Here is a 16,241-nt window from a genome sequence, read left to right as displayed (position 1 = left end):
TCTGGCCCTGTCCCCCGCCAACTCCCACCCCTCGCCCCTTCCCCACACACACCAGGGGAGGGAGGGAAAAAGGTGTCCCATATGACCCGGGTCGAGACCCACCCAGATGGGGACGTGGACCAGGACCATTTCTTCTGCGACTCGGTGGTCCCAGTAAGACCCCCATCAGGGTTCATTCATTCATTCAATCGTATTTATGGAACGCTTACTGTGTGCAGAGCACCGTACTAGGCGCTTGGAAAGTACAGTTCGGCAACAGATAGAGACGGTCCTTATCCAACAACGGGCTGGCAGTCTTAGAGAAAGGGTTGAGGGATGGGACCCCGAAAATCGGAAGGGAAAAGCTGCCAGAGGAGTTGAAGTGCTCAACGGAATAATGAGCCGTTTCCTAACCGAAGCAGCCGGACTCCTGCCCTCCAACCCCAAACCCCCAGTCCGGGTCCTCAGCCCCGACACGAGCAGGGGAAGTTCGGGATTCTCGGGGAAAAACTGCTTTTCCACCCAGCACCACGCAGCTTTCCGCCGCCCCATCCAATCCACTTTTCACGGGATCCAGTTACCGAGCCCAGAGCGAGATCGGATGTCAGAGCCCGAAAAGAAACAGTTCCTTCGCCTACCTTGTTTACCGCCGGAGAGGGCAACTCAAAGTGCTGCGGGGTGAAGGACGAATAAAAAACAGGTGGCTCCAACCCAGGCAGGTGAGAGATAATTCCCTTTTTGGCTAGAGGAGTGTGTTAAAGTTTAACTTCCCTCCTGAGGCTCCTCGCTTAACATTCAGAAGGGGGAATTGAGGGTATGAGCCAGATTCACGTTCAGACTCAACCGAGGCACTTCTTTACCCTGTAATTACTTGACAGCTTATGACTGGGTTTTGGAATCAGTGAGAGACCTCAGTCTCATCTCTGGTATCTGGGGGGAAAAAAAAAAAAAACATTTGAAAAATGTGGACTCACCAGTTCTCAGCCTTCCCTGGCCCACGGCGGCGGCGTGGGGGAAAGGGCGGGAGCACGGTGGGGCGGGGCGAGCCATCCCAGGATCCTCGTTGTCCTCTGGCCCACTGGCTCTCCACAGGTCTTGTAGCGGTGGGGCGGCTACTGGGCCCCAGGTCCGGCGAGATACGATCATGGCCTGTGGTGCGGTGGCCGGCGGGCCCGGGGAGGCCTGGAGAGGAGAGGCGGGGAGGATCAGGTGGGACTTTCAGGGGAAGTTCCCCATGCCCCGTTCAAGACGTCACAGTTAGCTCACCTCCCTCAAAAATGTCAAAAATGAGGCCTCGCTGGTTCACAACCTGCTCCGGGAGCGTCTGGGGAAACGGCCGGGGAACGGAGAGAGGCCAGAGGGGAGGGAGAGTAGGAGAAAGAGGCCGGAGATCCTTTTCCGCGATGTGACCCTCGGTGACTCATTAGGTCTGCTTTCCCAGGAAGGGTGAAACTCATCAAATTCCCACTTCGGACTTGAAGCAATGTGGTCTCGCAGAGACTGTTAACTGGTTAGAGGCAGGGAATGTGGCCACTGATTCTGTTGGATTATACTCTCCCAAGCACTCAGTACAGTGCTCCGCACACAGCAAGTGCTCGATAAACATCAGTGATCGATTGACTGAGGTGCCCTCGCAGCCAGCTAGAGGGCCGGGAGAGGATGAGAGGGCCCACCCGGGGAAAGGGGAAGTAAATACACTGGAAAGGGAGCTGTCTGGATTAAGAAAGTCCACCCTAGAAGACCTTGTGTGACTGTGAGCCCACTGTTGAGTAGGGACTGTCTCTATATGTTGCCAATTTGTACTTCCCAAGCGCTTAGTACAGTGCTCTGTACACAGTAAGCGCTCAATAAATACAATTGATTGATTGATTATGACCAGGGTGGGATCCCTTGTGAACAAGCAATGAATGCTGACTGTTCCACCTGAGCATCTTCTTGGACCTATCAATAAGTCAGTCAACCAATCATTAGCATTTGCTGAACACCGAACAAAGCCCTGGGGAGAGTTGGACAGACGTAGGAGACCCCTGTCCACAAGGAGTGTCAAGTCAGGAAGGAAGGAGAGGAGTTTAAACAGCATCAAACTCCCTGCTTCTGATTTGGGGAGAACAGTTAGCACCCGTCCGCTCCCCAGGGACACCGGATGGATTGATGAAATAGGAGGATAATGCCATCAAGGCAGCATACGGGCAGAATAACTTTCTAACCCTGTAGCATTCCCAGGGTCTCTGAACACTGAATTAGGTACTGACTTATTTAAGATCTGTATTCCCCAGGGGGCCCTGGCTCAGACCTTTGTTAGTATGTTTGGTTTTGGTTAGTATGTTTGGTTTTGTTCTCAGTCTCCCCCTTTTAGACTGTAAGCCCAATGTTGGGTAGGGACTGTCTCTATATATTGCCAATTTGTACTTCCCAAGCGCTTAGTACAGTGCTCTGCACATAGTAAGTGCTCAATAAATACGATTGATGATGATGGTGATGAGAGCAACCTCTGGACTCCGGCTCACCTGGGGTTATGGGAACAGTCCAGAGAGGAGACAGCTGCCGTGCTTTTCTGAGGGCCTCTCCCACACCCACCACCCTCGAAAAGCAGTGTGGTCTAGTAGTTAGAGCACGGGCCTAGGGGTCAGAAGGACCTGAGTTTTAAGCCCGGATCTGCCACTAGTCGGCTGTGTGACCTTGGGCATGTCATTTAACTTCTCTGTGCCTCTACCTCATCTGTAAAAAAAAGGGGATTGTGACTGTAAGCCCACGTGGGACATCTAATCAGCTACAGTGCCTGGCACACAGTAAGCACTTAAAAAAATACCATTAAAACAAAAGCCAAAAACAGAAGCAAGAAAAAAACCCACCACTTCTACCGGGTGTACTGAGTGCAAGGTACCAGATTGCTCTCTGAATTTATGGACACTAAAAAATGGGTCATATTTACACCAACTCCTCATGTCCTCGAATTACAATTATACCCTTCCCAAGATAATTTGTTCTTGGGTATTTACTGGGCACCTCCAGCGAGCCTGGAGGGTATGCTGTGCTGGACACTAGTGGGCAAAGATACATAGAGAAGACACAGCCCCTGCTCTCTGGGGAGATGAGGCAGAGGAATAAGCAGCCTCAACCTGGTAAATAGGAGGAGAAGGACAGAACTAAACATAGGTATATGCTGAGTGGAGTGAATTCCAGAAAGGCCATAATTAATGCCATTACTGGGTCAGACCACTGGTACGCCTGGCTCAGCACTGTCTCCAACGTTGCCCACGGGAAGCTTAAAGGAACAACATGGTGGTCACCTGCCTTGACAAATCCATTCTAATACTTAGGGATGTACCATCTAACTTTCCCTTTGTTTTTCTAACTTTCCTTCTGGTAACCCATACTACACTTCTCCATGAATACCATCAGCGCTGAGCCACATGTTAAAAGGTTGAAGGATGGAGTGGAGGGTTTTTTCTGGTCTGGGGTGAAGGAAAGAAGAAAAGAAGATGGACTCCATGGAGGGGAGCCAACAGTATGATAAAAACTACACGCAATAAGTGGTCGATATGGTTGATTGATTGATAGGGAAAGGTAGAGGCAGGGGTGGTGCGGTAAGGGGAATAAGATGCTGAAGCCTGTTGGTTAGGAGTTTGAATCACTGTGGGCAGGGAATGTGCCTGTTATGTTGTATTCTCCCAAGCACTTAAAACAGTGCTCCGCACACAGTAAGCGCTCAATAAATACGACTGACAAGGAGGGGTACTGTTGTGGTACAAACAATAATCAGTGCTATTTATTGAGTGCTTACTGGGTGCAGAGCACTGTACTAAGAGCTCGGGAAAGCACGATACAACAGAGATGGTAGAGGCACTCCCTGCTCACAATTTGTTCATTCATACCGAGTGCTTACTATGTGCTAAGTGGTTGGGAGAGTACAAGAGTTGGCAGACATGTTCCCTGCCACAACAGTCTAGAGGTGGGGAAAGACGTTAGTATAAATAATTTATATTACATGATTAAAGAGCTTACGGTCTACATGGGGAGACAGACATTAAAATAGCGGGCACGGAAGTTGGTCTCAGGGGCTGCCTGCAAGCCCACATTGAGAAAAAAGAGTCTTTAGTCAGGGGCAAGAGAGGAAGGAGGCCAGTACTAAAGTGCAATTAAAAGCGTAAGCAGGAAAAGAAGCCAGTAAACTTCAGGACACCAGGGGAAAAGGACAATGAGGAATCTAAAATTAATTCAAGCTTCCGGACTTGGCTCTAAGTGAAAGGGTGGGGGTAGGAGGGAACTGAGCAGGGTGGAAGTCATACGTTGGGGAAAGAGAAGAAGCTCCATTTTTAGATGGGTTTCGTTTACAGGTTTAAGGGTTTGGGCTCGAGCAGAGGTGAACAGGCACTGGATTCAATGGTTCGTTTGGACGGAAAGGAGTCTAAGTCGGACCTGATCCCAGGAACTCCAGGGAGACAACCTCAGTTTTGAGGTTCAAATGGAGGGTAGGAGCTCTACTGAAAAGTACATTTTGGGCCATCCTCGGGTGAATGTGAATCCCAGGGTCGGTCCTAAAGCCAATCAGATCTCTCTGGGATCCTTCAGAAAGATGCCCTTTTGAATCCGGGTCATAGACGGTGATAAATAATAATAATAACAACCGCAATAGTGGAGAAACTCCTCCACAAGGAACAGTGTCATCTAAGTGGAAAAGCGCAAAGGCCTGGGAATCAAGAGTCAGAGGACCTGGGTTCTAATCCTAGCCTGTTCTCTAGACTGTGAGCTCATTGTGGGCACGGAATGTGACTGTTTATTGTTGAACTGTAATAATAATAATAATGATGGCATTTGTTAAGCGCTTACTATGTGCAAAGCACTGTTCTAAGCGCTGGGGAGGTTACAAGGTAATCAGGTTGTCCCTCGTGGGGCTCACAGTCTTCATCCCCATTTTACAGATGAGGGAAGTGAGGCGTAGAGAATTGAAGTGACTTGCCCAAAGTCACACAGCTGACAAGTGGCAGAGCTGGGATTTGAACCCACGATCTCTGACTCCAAAGCCCGTGCTTTTTCCACTGAGCCACGCTGCTTCTCCAAGTGCTTAGTACAGTGCTCTGCACACAGTAAGTGCTCAACAAATATGATGAATGAATGAATGCTGCGTGACCTCGGGCAAATCTCTTCACTTCCCTGGGCCTCAGTTTCCTCATTTGAAAAATGGGGATTTCAACACCTGTTCTCCCTTCTGTTTAGATTGTTGAGCCCCATGTGGGAACAGGAACTGTATCTGACTTAACTTGTATCTACCTGTGCTTAGAACGGTGCTTGACTCATAGGAAGTGCTAAATATATTCCATAATAAACAATAAGAAGAAGAATGATTTTATGCACTTTCTCTATACCAAGTACTGTGCTAAGCAAAAGGGATGGTTACAAGATCATCAGATCATCAAATCCTATTTACCGAGTGCTTACTGTGCGCAGAGCACTGTACTAAGCCCTTGGGATGGAGTTGGTAGTCACATTTCCTGGCCACAAAGAGCTCACAGTACTAGAGGGACAGACAGATGTTAAGATAAATTACAGATACAGTCATAAGCATTGCGGGGCTGAGGGTCAGGCGAATAAAGGATACAATCCAAGAGCAAGGGTGACACAGAAAGGAGAGGGAGTAAGGGGAAAATGAGGGCTTAATTAGGAACGGCCTCTTGGAGATGTGATTTTTAATGAAGCTTTGAAGGTGGAAAGTGTTATGTCCATCACTGATGAAGGGGAAGGAAGTTCCAGATTAGGGGCAGGATGTGGGTGAGGGGTTGGCCGCAAAAATGATGCGATGGAGGTACAGTGAGTAGGTCAGCGTTAGAGGAGCGATGTGATTGTGCTGGGTTGTGGGGGGATATCAGTGAGGTAGATCGGATACAGTCCCTGTCCCACATGGGACTCACAGCCTAAGAGGGAGGGAGAAAGGGTGTTGAGCCCCCATTTTACAGATGAGGAAACTGAGGCACAGTAAAATGAAGTGCCTTGCCCAAAGTCACACAGCAGACAAGTGGAGGAGCTGGGATTAGAATCCAGATCCTCTGACTCTTCCTCCCTTCAAAGCCCTACTGAGGGCTCACCTCCTCCAGGCCTTCCCAGACTGAGCCCCCTTTTTCCTCTCCTCCCTATCCCCCAACCCTACCTCCTTCCCCTCCCCACAGCACCTGTATATATGTTAATACAGATTTATTCCTCTATTTTACTTGTACATATTTACTATTCTATTAATTTTGTGAATGAGGTGCATCTAGCTTTACTTCTATTTATTCTGATGACTTGACACCTGTCCACATGTTTTGTTTTGTTGTTTGTCTCCCCCTTCTAGACTGTGGGCCCGTGGTTGGGTAGGGACCGTCTCTATGTGTTGCCAACTTGTACTTCCCAAGCGCTTAGTACAGTGCTCTGCACACAGTAAGCGCTCAATAAATACGATTGAATGAATGAATGAATGAATGACTCCCAAGCCCAAGTTAGGTAAGAATCCACCTTCAAGGGTGAAGTTAAAGGGCAGGGACCTAATTTCCCTGTGAGAGAAGATTCAACCCTGGGGAGGGTGAAGGGTGGGAAAAGCGCTTAGTACAGTGCTCTGCACACAGTAAGTGCTCAATAAATACGATTGATTGATTGAAAAGGGACATAAAGGTGCCAAGAGAGCACAAACTAGCTCAGTTCAGCCTGTGAAGCCAAGAAACAAGGGCTGCACAAATACAAGACAAATCCACTAGCTTGCTTTCCAACTTACCCAGCAGGGTAGAAAAGCAGCAATGCTTACTGGAAAGAGCAAGAGCCTGGGAGTCAGAGGACCTGGGTTCTAATCCTGGTCCGCCACTCATCTGCCGTGTGACCCTGGGCAAGTCACTCAACGTCTCTGCCCCTGATTTCCTCTTCTGCAAAATGGAGAATCGATATCCGTTCTCCCTCTCCCTTAGGCCATGAACCCCATTTGAGGACAGGGACTTTGCAGCGTGGCTCAGTTGAAAGAGCACGGACTTTGGAGTCAGAGGTCACTGGTTCAAATCCCGGCTCCGTCAATTGTCAGCTGTGTGACTTTGGGCAAGTCATTTAACTTCTCTGTGCCTCAGTTACCTCATCTGGAAGATGGGGATTAAGACTGTAAGCCCCCCATGGGACAAACTGATCACCTTGTAAACTCCCCAGTGCTTAGAACAGTGCTTTGCACGTTGTAAGCGCTTAATAAATGCCATTATTATTATTATTGTAGGATTGGATTATCTTGTATCTTCCCCAGTAACAAGAAGAAGAATAACAATAATAATAATAATTGTGGTATTTGTTAAGTGCTTACTATGTGCCAGGTACTGTACTAAATGCTGGTATGGATACAAGCAGTTCTGAGGGCAGTGCTTAGCACATAGTATTCAAATGTCACAATTATTACTAATAATAGCATTTGTGTGCAGAGCACTGTACTAAGCGCTGGAAAAGTGTTTATAGTTGGAAATTAGTCACAGACTCTGTCCCTTCAGGAGGGTTTATGGCATCAGTCTCACAGACCACGGGATAGCCTGACTTTTCCCTAAGGAAAGGACAGAGTTAGCAATAGGAGAAGTGGGTGGAGGGTAGCAATATTAGTCACATGCTGAGTTCCTCCTCTAATTTCTTTTAATGGCTGTCTCCCACTCCAGATGGTAAGCTCCTTGTGTTATACTGTAATACTAATGATGGCATTTAAGTGCTTACTATGTGCCAAACACTGTTCTACGTGCTGTATAATACTGGTATTTGTTCAGCGCTTACTATGTGCCAAGCACTGTCTTAAGTACTGGGGTAGTCACAAGGTAATATAGTATTCCCACGTGGGGCTCACAGTCTTCATCCCCATTTTACAGATGAGGTAACTGAGGCACAGAGAAGTGAAGTGACTTGCCCAAGGACACACAGCAGACAAGTGGCGGGATAAGAACTCACCTCCCCTGACTCCAAAACCTGTACTCTCCAGAGTGCTTAGTACAGTGCTCTCCACACAGTAAGTGCTCCATAAATGCAACTGTTTGACAAGCCACCCTCCAATTGAACATCATTTTGAAGTAGCATGGCCTAGCGGATAGAGCAGGAGGCTGGGAGTCAGAAGGATCCGGGTTACGATGCCGGCTCCATCACTTACCTGCTGTGTGACCTTGGACAAGTCACTTAACTTCTCTATTCCTCAGTCACCTCACCCATAAAATGGGGATTGAGACTGAGAGCCCCATGGGGGACAGGGACTGTGTCCACCTGATTAGTTTGCACCTACTCTAGCACTTAGTAGAGTGTTTGGCACATAATAAGTGCTTAACAGATACCATGAAGAGTGATTAACCCCAAGCCCTAAAGTTCCCTTTAATGGTGAGGCATCATGGAAAATTGCTTATCCTCCTAGACAGACGATAGTCCAACCCTGCCGGTTGTTTTTGTGGGGAGTCAATCAATTAATTAATGGTAGTTCTTGAGAGCTTACTGTGTGCAGAGCACTTTACTACCTACTTGGGACAAGGGTGAGTAAGACGCAATCTCTGCCCATAAAACGGAGTCCAAGGGCATGCATTGAGGGAGGGGACTTCTGGGCATCTATCGATCCATCAGTGGCATTTATCGAGCAACTACCGTGTGCAGAGCACTGTCTTAAGTCCTTGAGAGAGTACAATAGTGTTGGTAATCACGATCCCTGTCTGCTAGGAGTTTACGATCTGGAGGGAGGCCACAGACGTTGAATAAATAACAGAGGGGAGAAGGAGCGAGGCAGGATAGCTGCATGAGTGCGGCGTGGGGGGGATGGAGTGAGTATCAAAATGCTTAGGGGGCATGGGCCCAAGTCACAGGAGACGCGGGAGGGTGAGTTGGATGGGGAGACGAGAGGTTAGTCCCGGAAGGGGGGTCGGGAGAGGGAGGGAACACGATGGGCGGTGTGGGGGGAGTCATCGGGATGTAGAAAAGGTAGTTCAAGGGCATTCGGGGATGCAAGCCGAGGAGAACAGAAATAAGGTAACTGCATAATAAGCAGGCGGCGAAGCTGGTTCAGGTGACGAGCCGCATACCTCCAAAATGTGAAAATATGCACCTAAGCCTATTTCAGTTGTCATTATGCCCTTCTCACGCGCAGTCCTTTGCTTCCCTCGCCTCCTGGCTAGGTCTTAGCCGGCACGACCCTCTCAATTTCATTCCTGCCCACATGAACCCCCTCCCCAGATCGTCCTCCCTGGGCTCCTGCGCTCGACAGGGGCGCATTCTGGGCACTGCAGGATGAGGATCCGAAGGGCTGAGCCTGGCAGGGCTGAGCCTGGGCAGGACTGAGCTTGGAAGGGCTGAGCCTGGCAGGGCTGAGTCTGGTCAGGGCTGAGCCTGGCAGGGCTGAATCTGGGCAGGGCTGAGCCTGGAAGGGCTGAGCCTGGCAAGGCTGAATCTGGGCAGGGCTGAATCTGGGCAGGGCTGAGCCGGGCAGGGCTGAGCCTGGCAGGGCTGAATCTGGCAGGGCTGAATCTGGGCAGGGCTGAATCCGGCAGGGCCGAGCCTGGCAGGGCCGAATCTGGCAGGGCCGAGCCTGGCAGGGCCGAATCTGGCAGGGCTGAGCCTGGCAGGGCCGAGCCTGGCAGGGCTGAGCCTGGCAGGGCTGAGCCTGGGCATCGAGGCGCCCTCCGATTCTTCCTGGTGGCGACTGGTTTCGCTTGCAACGAAAGCAGCCTCGTCAGTTGGAGCGTCCAGCTTTAGGGGTCCGGGGGATGGGGGGCGCCCCTGTTTCCAGCCCGAGGAGGGGTCGGGGGCCCCCCAGGGCGGACCGGGGCCGATCCCGGGGACTCCTGCGGGGGAGGCACCGGCGGCGGCTGTGGCTCTTGATGGGCATATTCTGGGTCGGGGGGGGAGCGGTGCCCGGGGTGGAGCCCCTGGAGTCGTGTGGGCTCCGGCCGGGCCCCCCGATGTGGGGGTCTGATGACAGCTGGGGGAGCGGGGCGGTGACACCCCCCCTCCTCTCCGGGTCCCCCGGGTTGGCACGGTGCGGGCGCAGACTTACCGGGTGGGCGCGGCTCAGACCCGGCCTGGCATCCCCAGCCTGCCGGGAACCGGGATCGGGATCGGGAATTCCGCTCCGCAGCCTCCGAAGGACCTGCCCGCCCCCTGCCCTCCTCCTCCTCCTCCTCCTCCTCCTCCTCCTTCTCCCGCACTCTCCCCAGGAAATGATTGACGCCCCCGGCGGCGCGTTTCCATGGCAACCGGCTCCCCCGCACAGGACGGTCCGACCCCTCCTGTCCACCCCCTAAATGAGAAAGCAGAGCTGCGGGAAAAAAATCCCGCCCCTTCCCCCCCAAACACACACTCCCAGGCCCGCGGACCTCGCTGTGCTAACGTACACGCATGCCTGTAATAATAATGATGACATTTGTTAAGCGCTTACTAGGTGCAAAGCACTGCTCTAAGCGGTGGGAGGAATACAAGGTGATCAGGGTGTCCCTCGTGGGGCTCACAGTCTTCATCCCCATTTTCCAGATGAGGTCACTGAGGCTCCGAGAATAATAGTAATAATAATGATGGCATTTGTTAGGCGCTTACTATGTGCAAGGCACTGTTCTAAGCGCTGGGGGGATATAAGGCGATCCGGGTGTCCCAGGTGGGGCTCACAGTCTTCATCCCCATTTTCCAGATGAGGTCACTGAGGCTCCGAGAATAATAGTAATAATAATAATGATGGCATTTATTAAGCACTTACCATGTGCAAAGCACTGTTCATTCATTCACTCATTCATTCATTCAATCCTATTTATTGAGCGCTTACTGTGTGCAGAGCACTGGACTAAGCGCTTGGCAAGTACAAGTTGGCAACATATAGAGACGTTCTAATTGCTGGGGGGATACAAGGCGTTCAGGGTGTCCCTCGTGGGGCTCACAGTCTTCATCCCCATTTTCCAGAGGAGGTCACTGAGGCTCCAAGAATAATAGTAATAATAATGATGGCATTTGTTAAGCGCTTACTATGTGCAAAGCACTGTTCTAAGCGCTGGGGGGGATACAAGGAGATCAGGGTGTCCCATGGGAGGCTCACAGTCTTCATCCCCATTTTCCAGATGAGGTCACTGAAGCTCCAAGAATAATAATAATAATACTGATGGCATTTGTTAAGTGCTTACTATGTGCAAAGCACTGTTCTAAGCGCTGGGGGGGGACACACAAGGTGATCAGGGTGTCCCTCGTGGGGCTCACAGTCTTCATCCCCATTTTCCAGATGAGGTCACTGAGGCTCCGAGAATAATAGTAATAATAATGATGGCATTTGTTAAGTGCTTACTATGTGCAAACCACTGTTCTAACAGCTGGGGGGATACAAGGTGATCAGGGTGTCCCGGGGGGGCTCACAGTCTTCATCCCCGTTTTCCAGATGAGGTCACTGAGGCTCCGAGAATAATAATAATGATGGCATTTGTTAAGTGCTTACTATGTGCAAAGCACTGTTCTAAGCAATTGGGGGGGGGCGGATACAAGGTGATCAGGTTGTCCCACGTGGGGCTCACAGTCTTTATCCCCATTTTCCAGATGAGGTCACTGAGGCTCAGAGAAGTGAAATGACTTACCCAAGGTCACACAGCAGATAAGTGGCGGAGCCGGGATTAGAACCCATGACCTCTGACTCCCAAGCCCGGCCTCTTTCCACTGAGCCACGCTAAATCTGTACAAATATATACAGATTTGGGGGAAAGGGGTAGGGCAGAGGGAGGCCGCAGACTTTTCCACGCAATCGCACGCAGATGCCCTCACACTATGTCAAGCCCACCTTCAGTCACTCAATCATTCCATCGTATTTATTGTGTGCACTTACTGTGTGCAGAACGCTGTACTTCATGTACAAACAGAAACACACACGCCTTTTCACAGGAGTGCGCACACATTCATTCAATCATATTTATTGAGCGCTTCCTGTGTGCAGAGCACTATACTAAGCACTTGGGTAGTACAAGTCGGCAACATATAGAGATGGTCCCTACCCAACAACAATGGGCTCACAGTCTAGAAGGGGAGACAGACAACAAAACAAAACATGGAGACGGGTGTCAAAATAGAACAAACAGAATTAAAGCTATATGCACATCATTAACAAAATAAATAGAATAGTAAATATGTACAAGTAAAATACAGTAATAAATCTGTACAAATATATATATATATAATAATGGCATTTATTAAGCACTTACTCTATGCAAAGCACTGTTCTAAGCGCTGCGGAGGTTACAAGGTGATCAGGTTGTCCCACGGGGGGCTCACAGTCTTAATCCCCATTTTACAGATGAGGGAACTGAGGCCCAGAGAAGTTCAGTGACTTGCCCAAAGTCACATAGCTGACAGTTGGTGGAGTCTGGATTTGAACCCATGACCTCTGACTCCAAAGCCCGTGCTCTTTCCACTGAGCCATGCTGCTTCTCTCTATATACAAGTGTTGTGGGGAGGGGAAAGAGGAAGGGCGGAGGGGGATGGGGAGGAGGAGACACACACACACACACACACACACACACACACACACACAGGCGCACACACACAGTCATGTAACACCTGCCTTTACGCACACAGGCACGCAATGCATACCCTCACACGCACAAGCTCACGTGCACAATCACACAGTTATGTAACACACACACAGACACACACACACACACACACACACACACACACACAAGCAACGCATACCCAGCGTGGCTCAGTGGAAAGAGCCCGGGATTTGGAGTCAGAGGTCATGGGTTCAAATCCCGGCTCCACCAGCTGTCAGCTGTGTGACTTTGAGCAAGTCACTTCACTTCTCTGGGCCTCAGTTACCTCATCTGGAAATGGGGATTAAGACTGTGAGCCCCCAGTGGGACAACCTGATCAGCTTGTAGCCTTCCGAGCGCTTACAGCAGTGCTTTGCACATAGTAAGCGCTTAATAAATGCTATCAACATTATTATTATTATTATTATTATTATTATTATTATTATTATTATACCCTCACCCCCGCATATGCCCATGTGGCTTCATGCACTATCACACATGCAGGCCCACAATGCATAACAATAATAATAATTATTATTGTATTTGTTAAGCGCTACTATGTAGAAAAAGCGTGGCTCAGTGGAAAGAGACCAGGCTTTGGAGTCAGTGGTCATGGGTTCAAATCCTGGCTCGGCCAACTGCCAGCTGTGTGACTTCACTTCTCTCTGCCTCAGTTCCCTCATCTGGAAAATGGGGATTGACTGTGAGCCCCCCGTAGGACAACCAGATCACCTTGTAGCCTCCCCAGCTCTTAAAACAGTGGTTTGCACATAGTAAGCACTTAATAAATGCCATCATTATTATTATTATTATTCTCTGTGCCTCAGTTCCCTCATCTGGAAAATGGGGATTGATTGTGAGCTCCCCGTGGGACAACCTGATCACCTTGTAGCCTCCCCAGTGCTTAGAACAGTGCTTGGCATGTAATAAGCGCTTAATAAAATTCATTCATTCATTCAATCGTATTTATAGAGCGCTTACTGTGTGCAAAGCACTGTACTAAGTGCTTGGGGAGTACAAGTTGGTAACATATAGAGACGGTCCCTACCCAACAGCGGGCTCACAGTCTAGAAGGGGGAGACAGACAACAAAACAAAACATAGTAACAAAATAAAATAAATAGAATAGTAAATATGTACAAGTAAAACAAATAGAGTAATAAATCTGTACAAACATATATACAGGTGCTGTGGGGAGGGGAAGGAGGTAGGGCAGGGGGGATGGGGAGGAGGAGAGGAAAAAGGGGGCTCAGTGTGGGAAGGCCTCCTGGAGGAGGTGAGCTCTCAGTAGGGCTTTGAAGGGAGGAAGAGAGCTAGCTTGGCGGATGGGCAGAGGGAGGGCATTCTAGGCCAGGGGGAGAAAGAGGCACAGTGAGGAGGTTAGAGGCGGCAGAGGAGCGGAGGGTGCGGGCTGGGCTGGAGAAGGAAAGAAGGGAGGTGAGGTAGGAGGGGGCGAGGTGATGGACAGCCTTGAAGCCGAGAGTGAGGAGTTTTTGCCTGATGTGTAGGCTGACTGGTAGCCACTGGAGATTTTTGAGGAGGGGAATAACATGCCCAGAGTGTTTCTGCACAAAGATGCTCCGGGCAGCAGCGTGAAGTATAGACTGAAGTGGGGAGAGACAGGAGGATGGGAGATCAGAGAGGAGGCCGATGTACTAATCCAGTCGGGATAGGATGGGAGATTGAACCAGCAGGGTAGCGGTTTGGATGGAGAGGAAAGGGCGGATCTTGGCGATGTTGCGGAGCTGAGACTGGCAGGTTTTGGTGACGGATTGGATGTGAGGGGTGAACGAGAGAGCAGAGTTGAGGATGACACCAAGGTTGCGGGTTTGCGAGACGGGAAGGATGGTAGTGCCGTCAACAGCGATGGGAAAGTCAGGGAGAGGGCAGGGTTTGGGAGGGAAGATAAGGGGTTCAGTCTTGGACATATTGAGTTTTAGATGGCAGGGAGACATCCAGATGGAGAGATCTTCATTCATTCATTCAATTGTATTTATTGAGTGCTTACTGTGTGCAGAGCACTGTACTAAGCGCTTGGGAAGTACAAATTGGCAACATATAGAGACAGTCCCCACCCAACAGTGGGCTCACAGTCTAGAAGGGGGAGGCAGACAACAAAACAAAGCATATTAACAAAATAAAATAAATAGAATAAATAGGTACAAATAAAATAAATAAATAAATGAGTAATAAATACGTACAAACATATATACATATATACAGGTGCTGTGGGGAGGGGAAGGAGGTAAAGCAGAGGGGATGGGAAGGGGGAGGAGGGGGAGAGGGAGGAGGGAAGGCAGGAGACACAAGCCTGAAGGGAGGGAGAGAGAGCAGGGGCAGAGATGTAGATTTGGGTTTCATCAGCATAGAGATGATAGTTGAAGCCCTGGGAGCGAATGAGTTCACCAAGGGAGTGAGTGTAGATAGAGAACAGAAGGGGACCAAGAACTGACCCTTGAGGAACCTCTACAGTAAGGGGATGGGAGGGGGAGGAGGAGCCCACAAAAGAGACTGAGAATGAATGACCGGAGAGATAAGAGGAGAACCAGGAGAGGACAGAGTCTGTGAAGCCAAGGTTGGATAGCGTGTGAGGAGAAGGGGGTGGTCCACAGTGTCGAAGGCAGCTGAGAGGTCGAAGAGGATTAGGATAGAGTATGAGCCACTGGATTTGGCAAGCAGGAGGTCATTGGTGACCTTTGAGGGGGCAGTTTCTGTGGAATGTAGGGGACGGAAGCCAGATTGGAGGGGGTCGAGGAGAGAGTTGGCGTTGAGGAATTTGAGGCAGCGCATGTAGACGACTCATTCAAGGAGTTTGGAAAGGAATGGTAGGAGGGAGAGAGGGAGATAGGGCAATAACTAGAAGGTGAGGTGGGGTCAAGAGAGGGTTTTTTTAGTATGGGAGAGACGTGGGCATGTTTGAAGGCAGAGGGGAAGGAAGAAGTGGAGAGTGAGCGGTTGAAGATGGAAGTTAAGGAGGGGAGGAGGGACGGAGCGAGAGATTTCATAAGATGAGAGGGAATGGGGTCAGAAGCACAGGTGGCTGGAGTAGCACTTGAGAGGAGGGAGGAGAGCTCCTCTGAGGATACTGCTGGGAAGGATGGGAGAGTAGCGGAGAGGGTTGAGAGCCGGGGGGTTGGAGAAGCGGGAGGAGTGACTTTGTGGAGCTCAGACCTGATGGATTTAATTTTATTAATGAAGTAGGAGGCCAGATCGTTGGGGGTGAGGGAAGGGGGAGGGGGAGGAACAGGGAGCCTGAGAAGGGAGTTAAATGTACAGAAGAGCTGAAGGGGATGATGGGCATGGGGGTCAATAAGGGAGGAGAAGTAGTTTTGTCTGGCAGAGGAGAGGGCAGAGTTAAGGCAGAATAGGATAAACTTGAAGTGAACGAGGTTGGCATGGTGTTTAGACTTTCACCAGCAGCGTTCGGCAGCTCGAGCATAAGAGCGAAGGAGGCGGACAGTGGCAGTGATCCAGGGCTGTGGGTTAGTGGTATGAGAGCGGCGAAGGGAAAGGGGAGCGAGGGAGTCAAGCTGAGTAGAGAGGGTAGAGTTGAGAGCAGTAATCTGATCATCAAGATTGGGTACAGAGGAAAGGGAGGAGAGGTGGGGTGGGAGGTGCTGAGAAAGATGGATGGGGTCGAGAGAGTGGAGGTCTCTGTGAGGCAGTAATATAGATTTACAGGGGAGAGGAGTGTGAGTGAGGAGGCAGGTGAGAAGGTTATGATCAGAGAGAGGGATTTCAGAGTTGGTGAGGG

The 16,241-nt window shown here is 50.1% G+C and overlaps 1 protein-coding gene across 5 annotated transcripts in view; it reads right to left on the bottom strand.

Annotated features, from left to right (window-relative positions):
- Positions 1-16,241, bottom strand: part of KIFC3 (kinesin family member C3) — a 101,041-nt gene that overhangs the window by 40,205 nt on the left and 44,595 nt on the right. For 4 of the 5 annotated variants that reach the window (XM_038754022.1, XM_038754019.1, XM_038754021.1 and 1 more), the window contains exon 3: positions 954-1,161. In XM_038754022.1, coding sequence (XP_038609950.1) covers positions 954-1,161 — 208 coding nt within the window. Of the gene's footprint in view, positions 1-953; positions 1,162-9,988; positions 10,049-16,241 lie in introns of those variants that run through there. The other variant, XM_038754023.1, reaches the window with a different exon arrangement.

The sequence above is a fragment of the Tachyglossus aculeatus genome, chromosome 11, assembly GCF_015852505.1.
Source record: "Tachyglossus aculeatus isolate mTacAcu1 chromosome 11, mTacAcu1.pri, whole genome shotgun sequence".
In the NCBI taxonomy this organism is placed as follows: domain Eukaryota; kingdom Metazoa; phylum Chordata; class Mammalia; order Monotremata; family Tachyglossidae; genus Tachyglossus; species Tachyglossus aculeatus.
The sequence above is the reverse complement of the archived record's forward strand: the minus strand, read 5'-3'. Positions and strand labels throughout refer to the sequence as shown.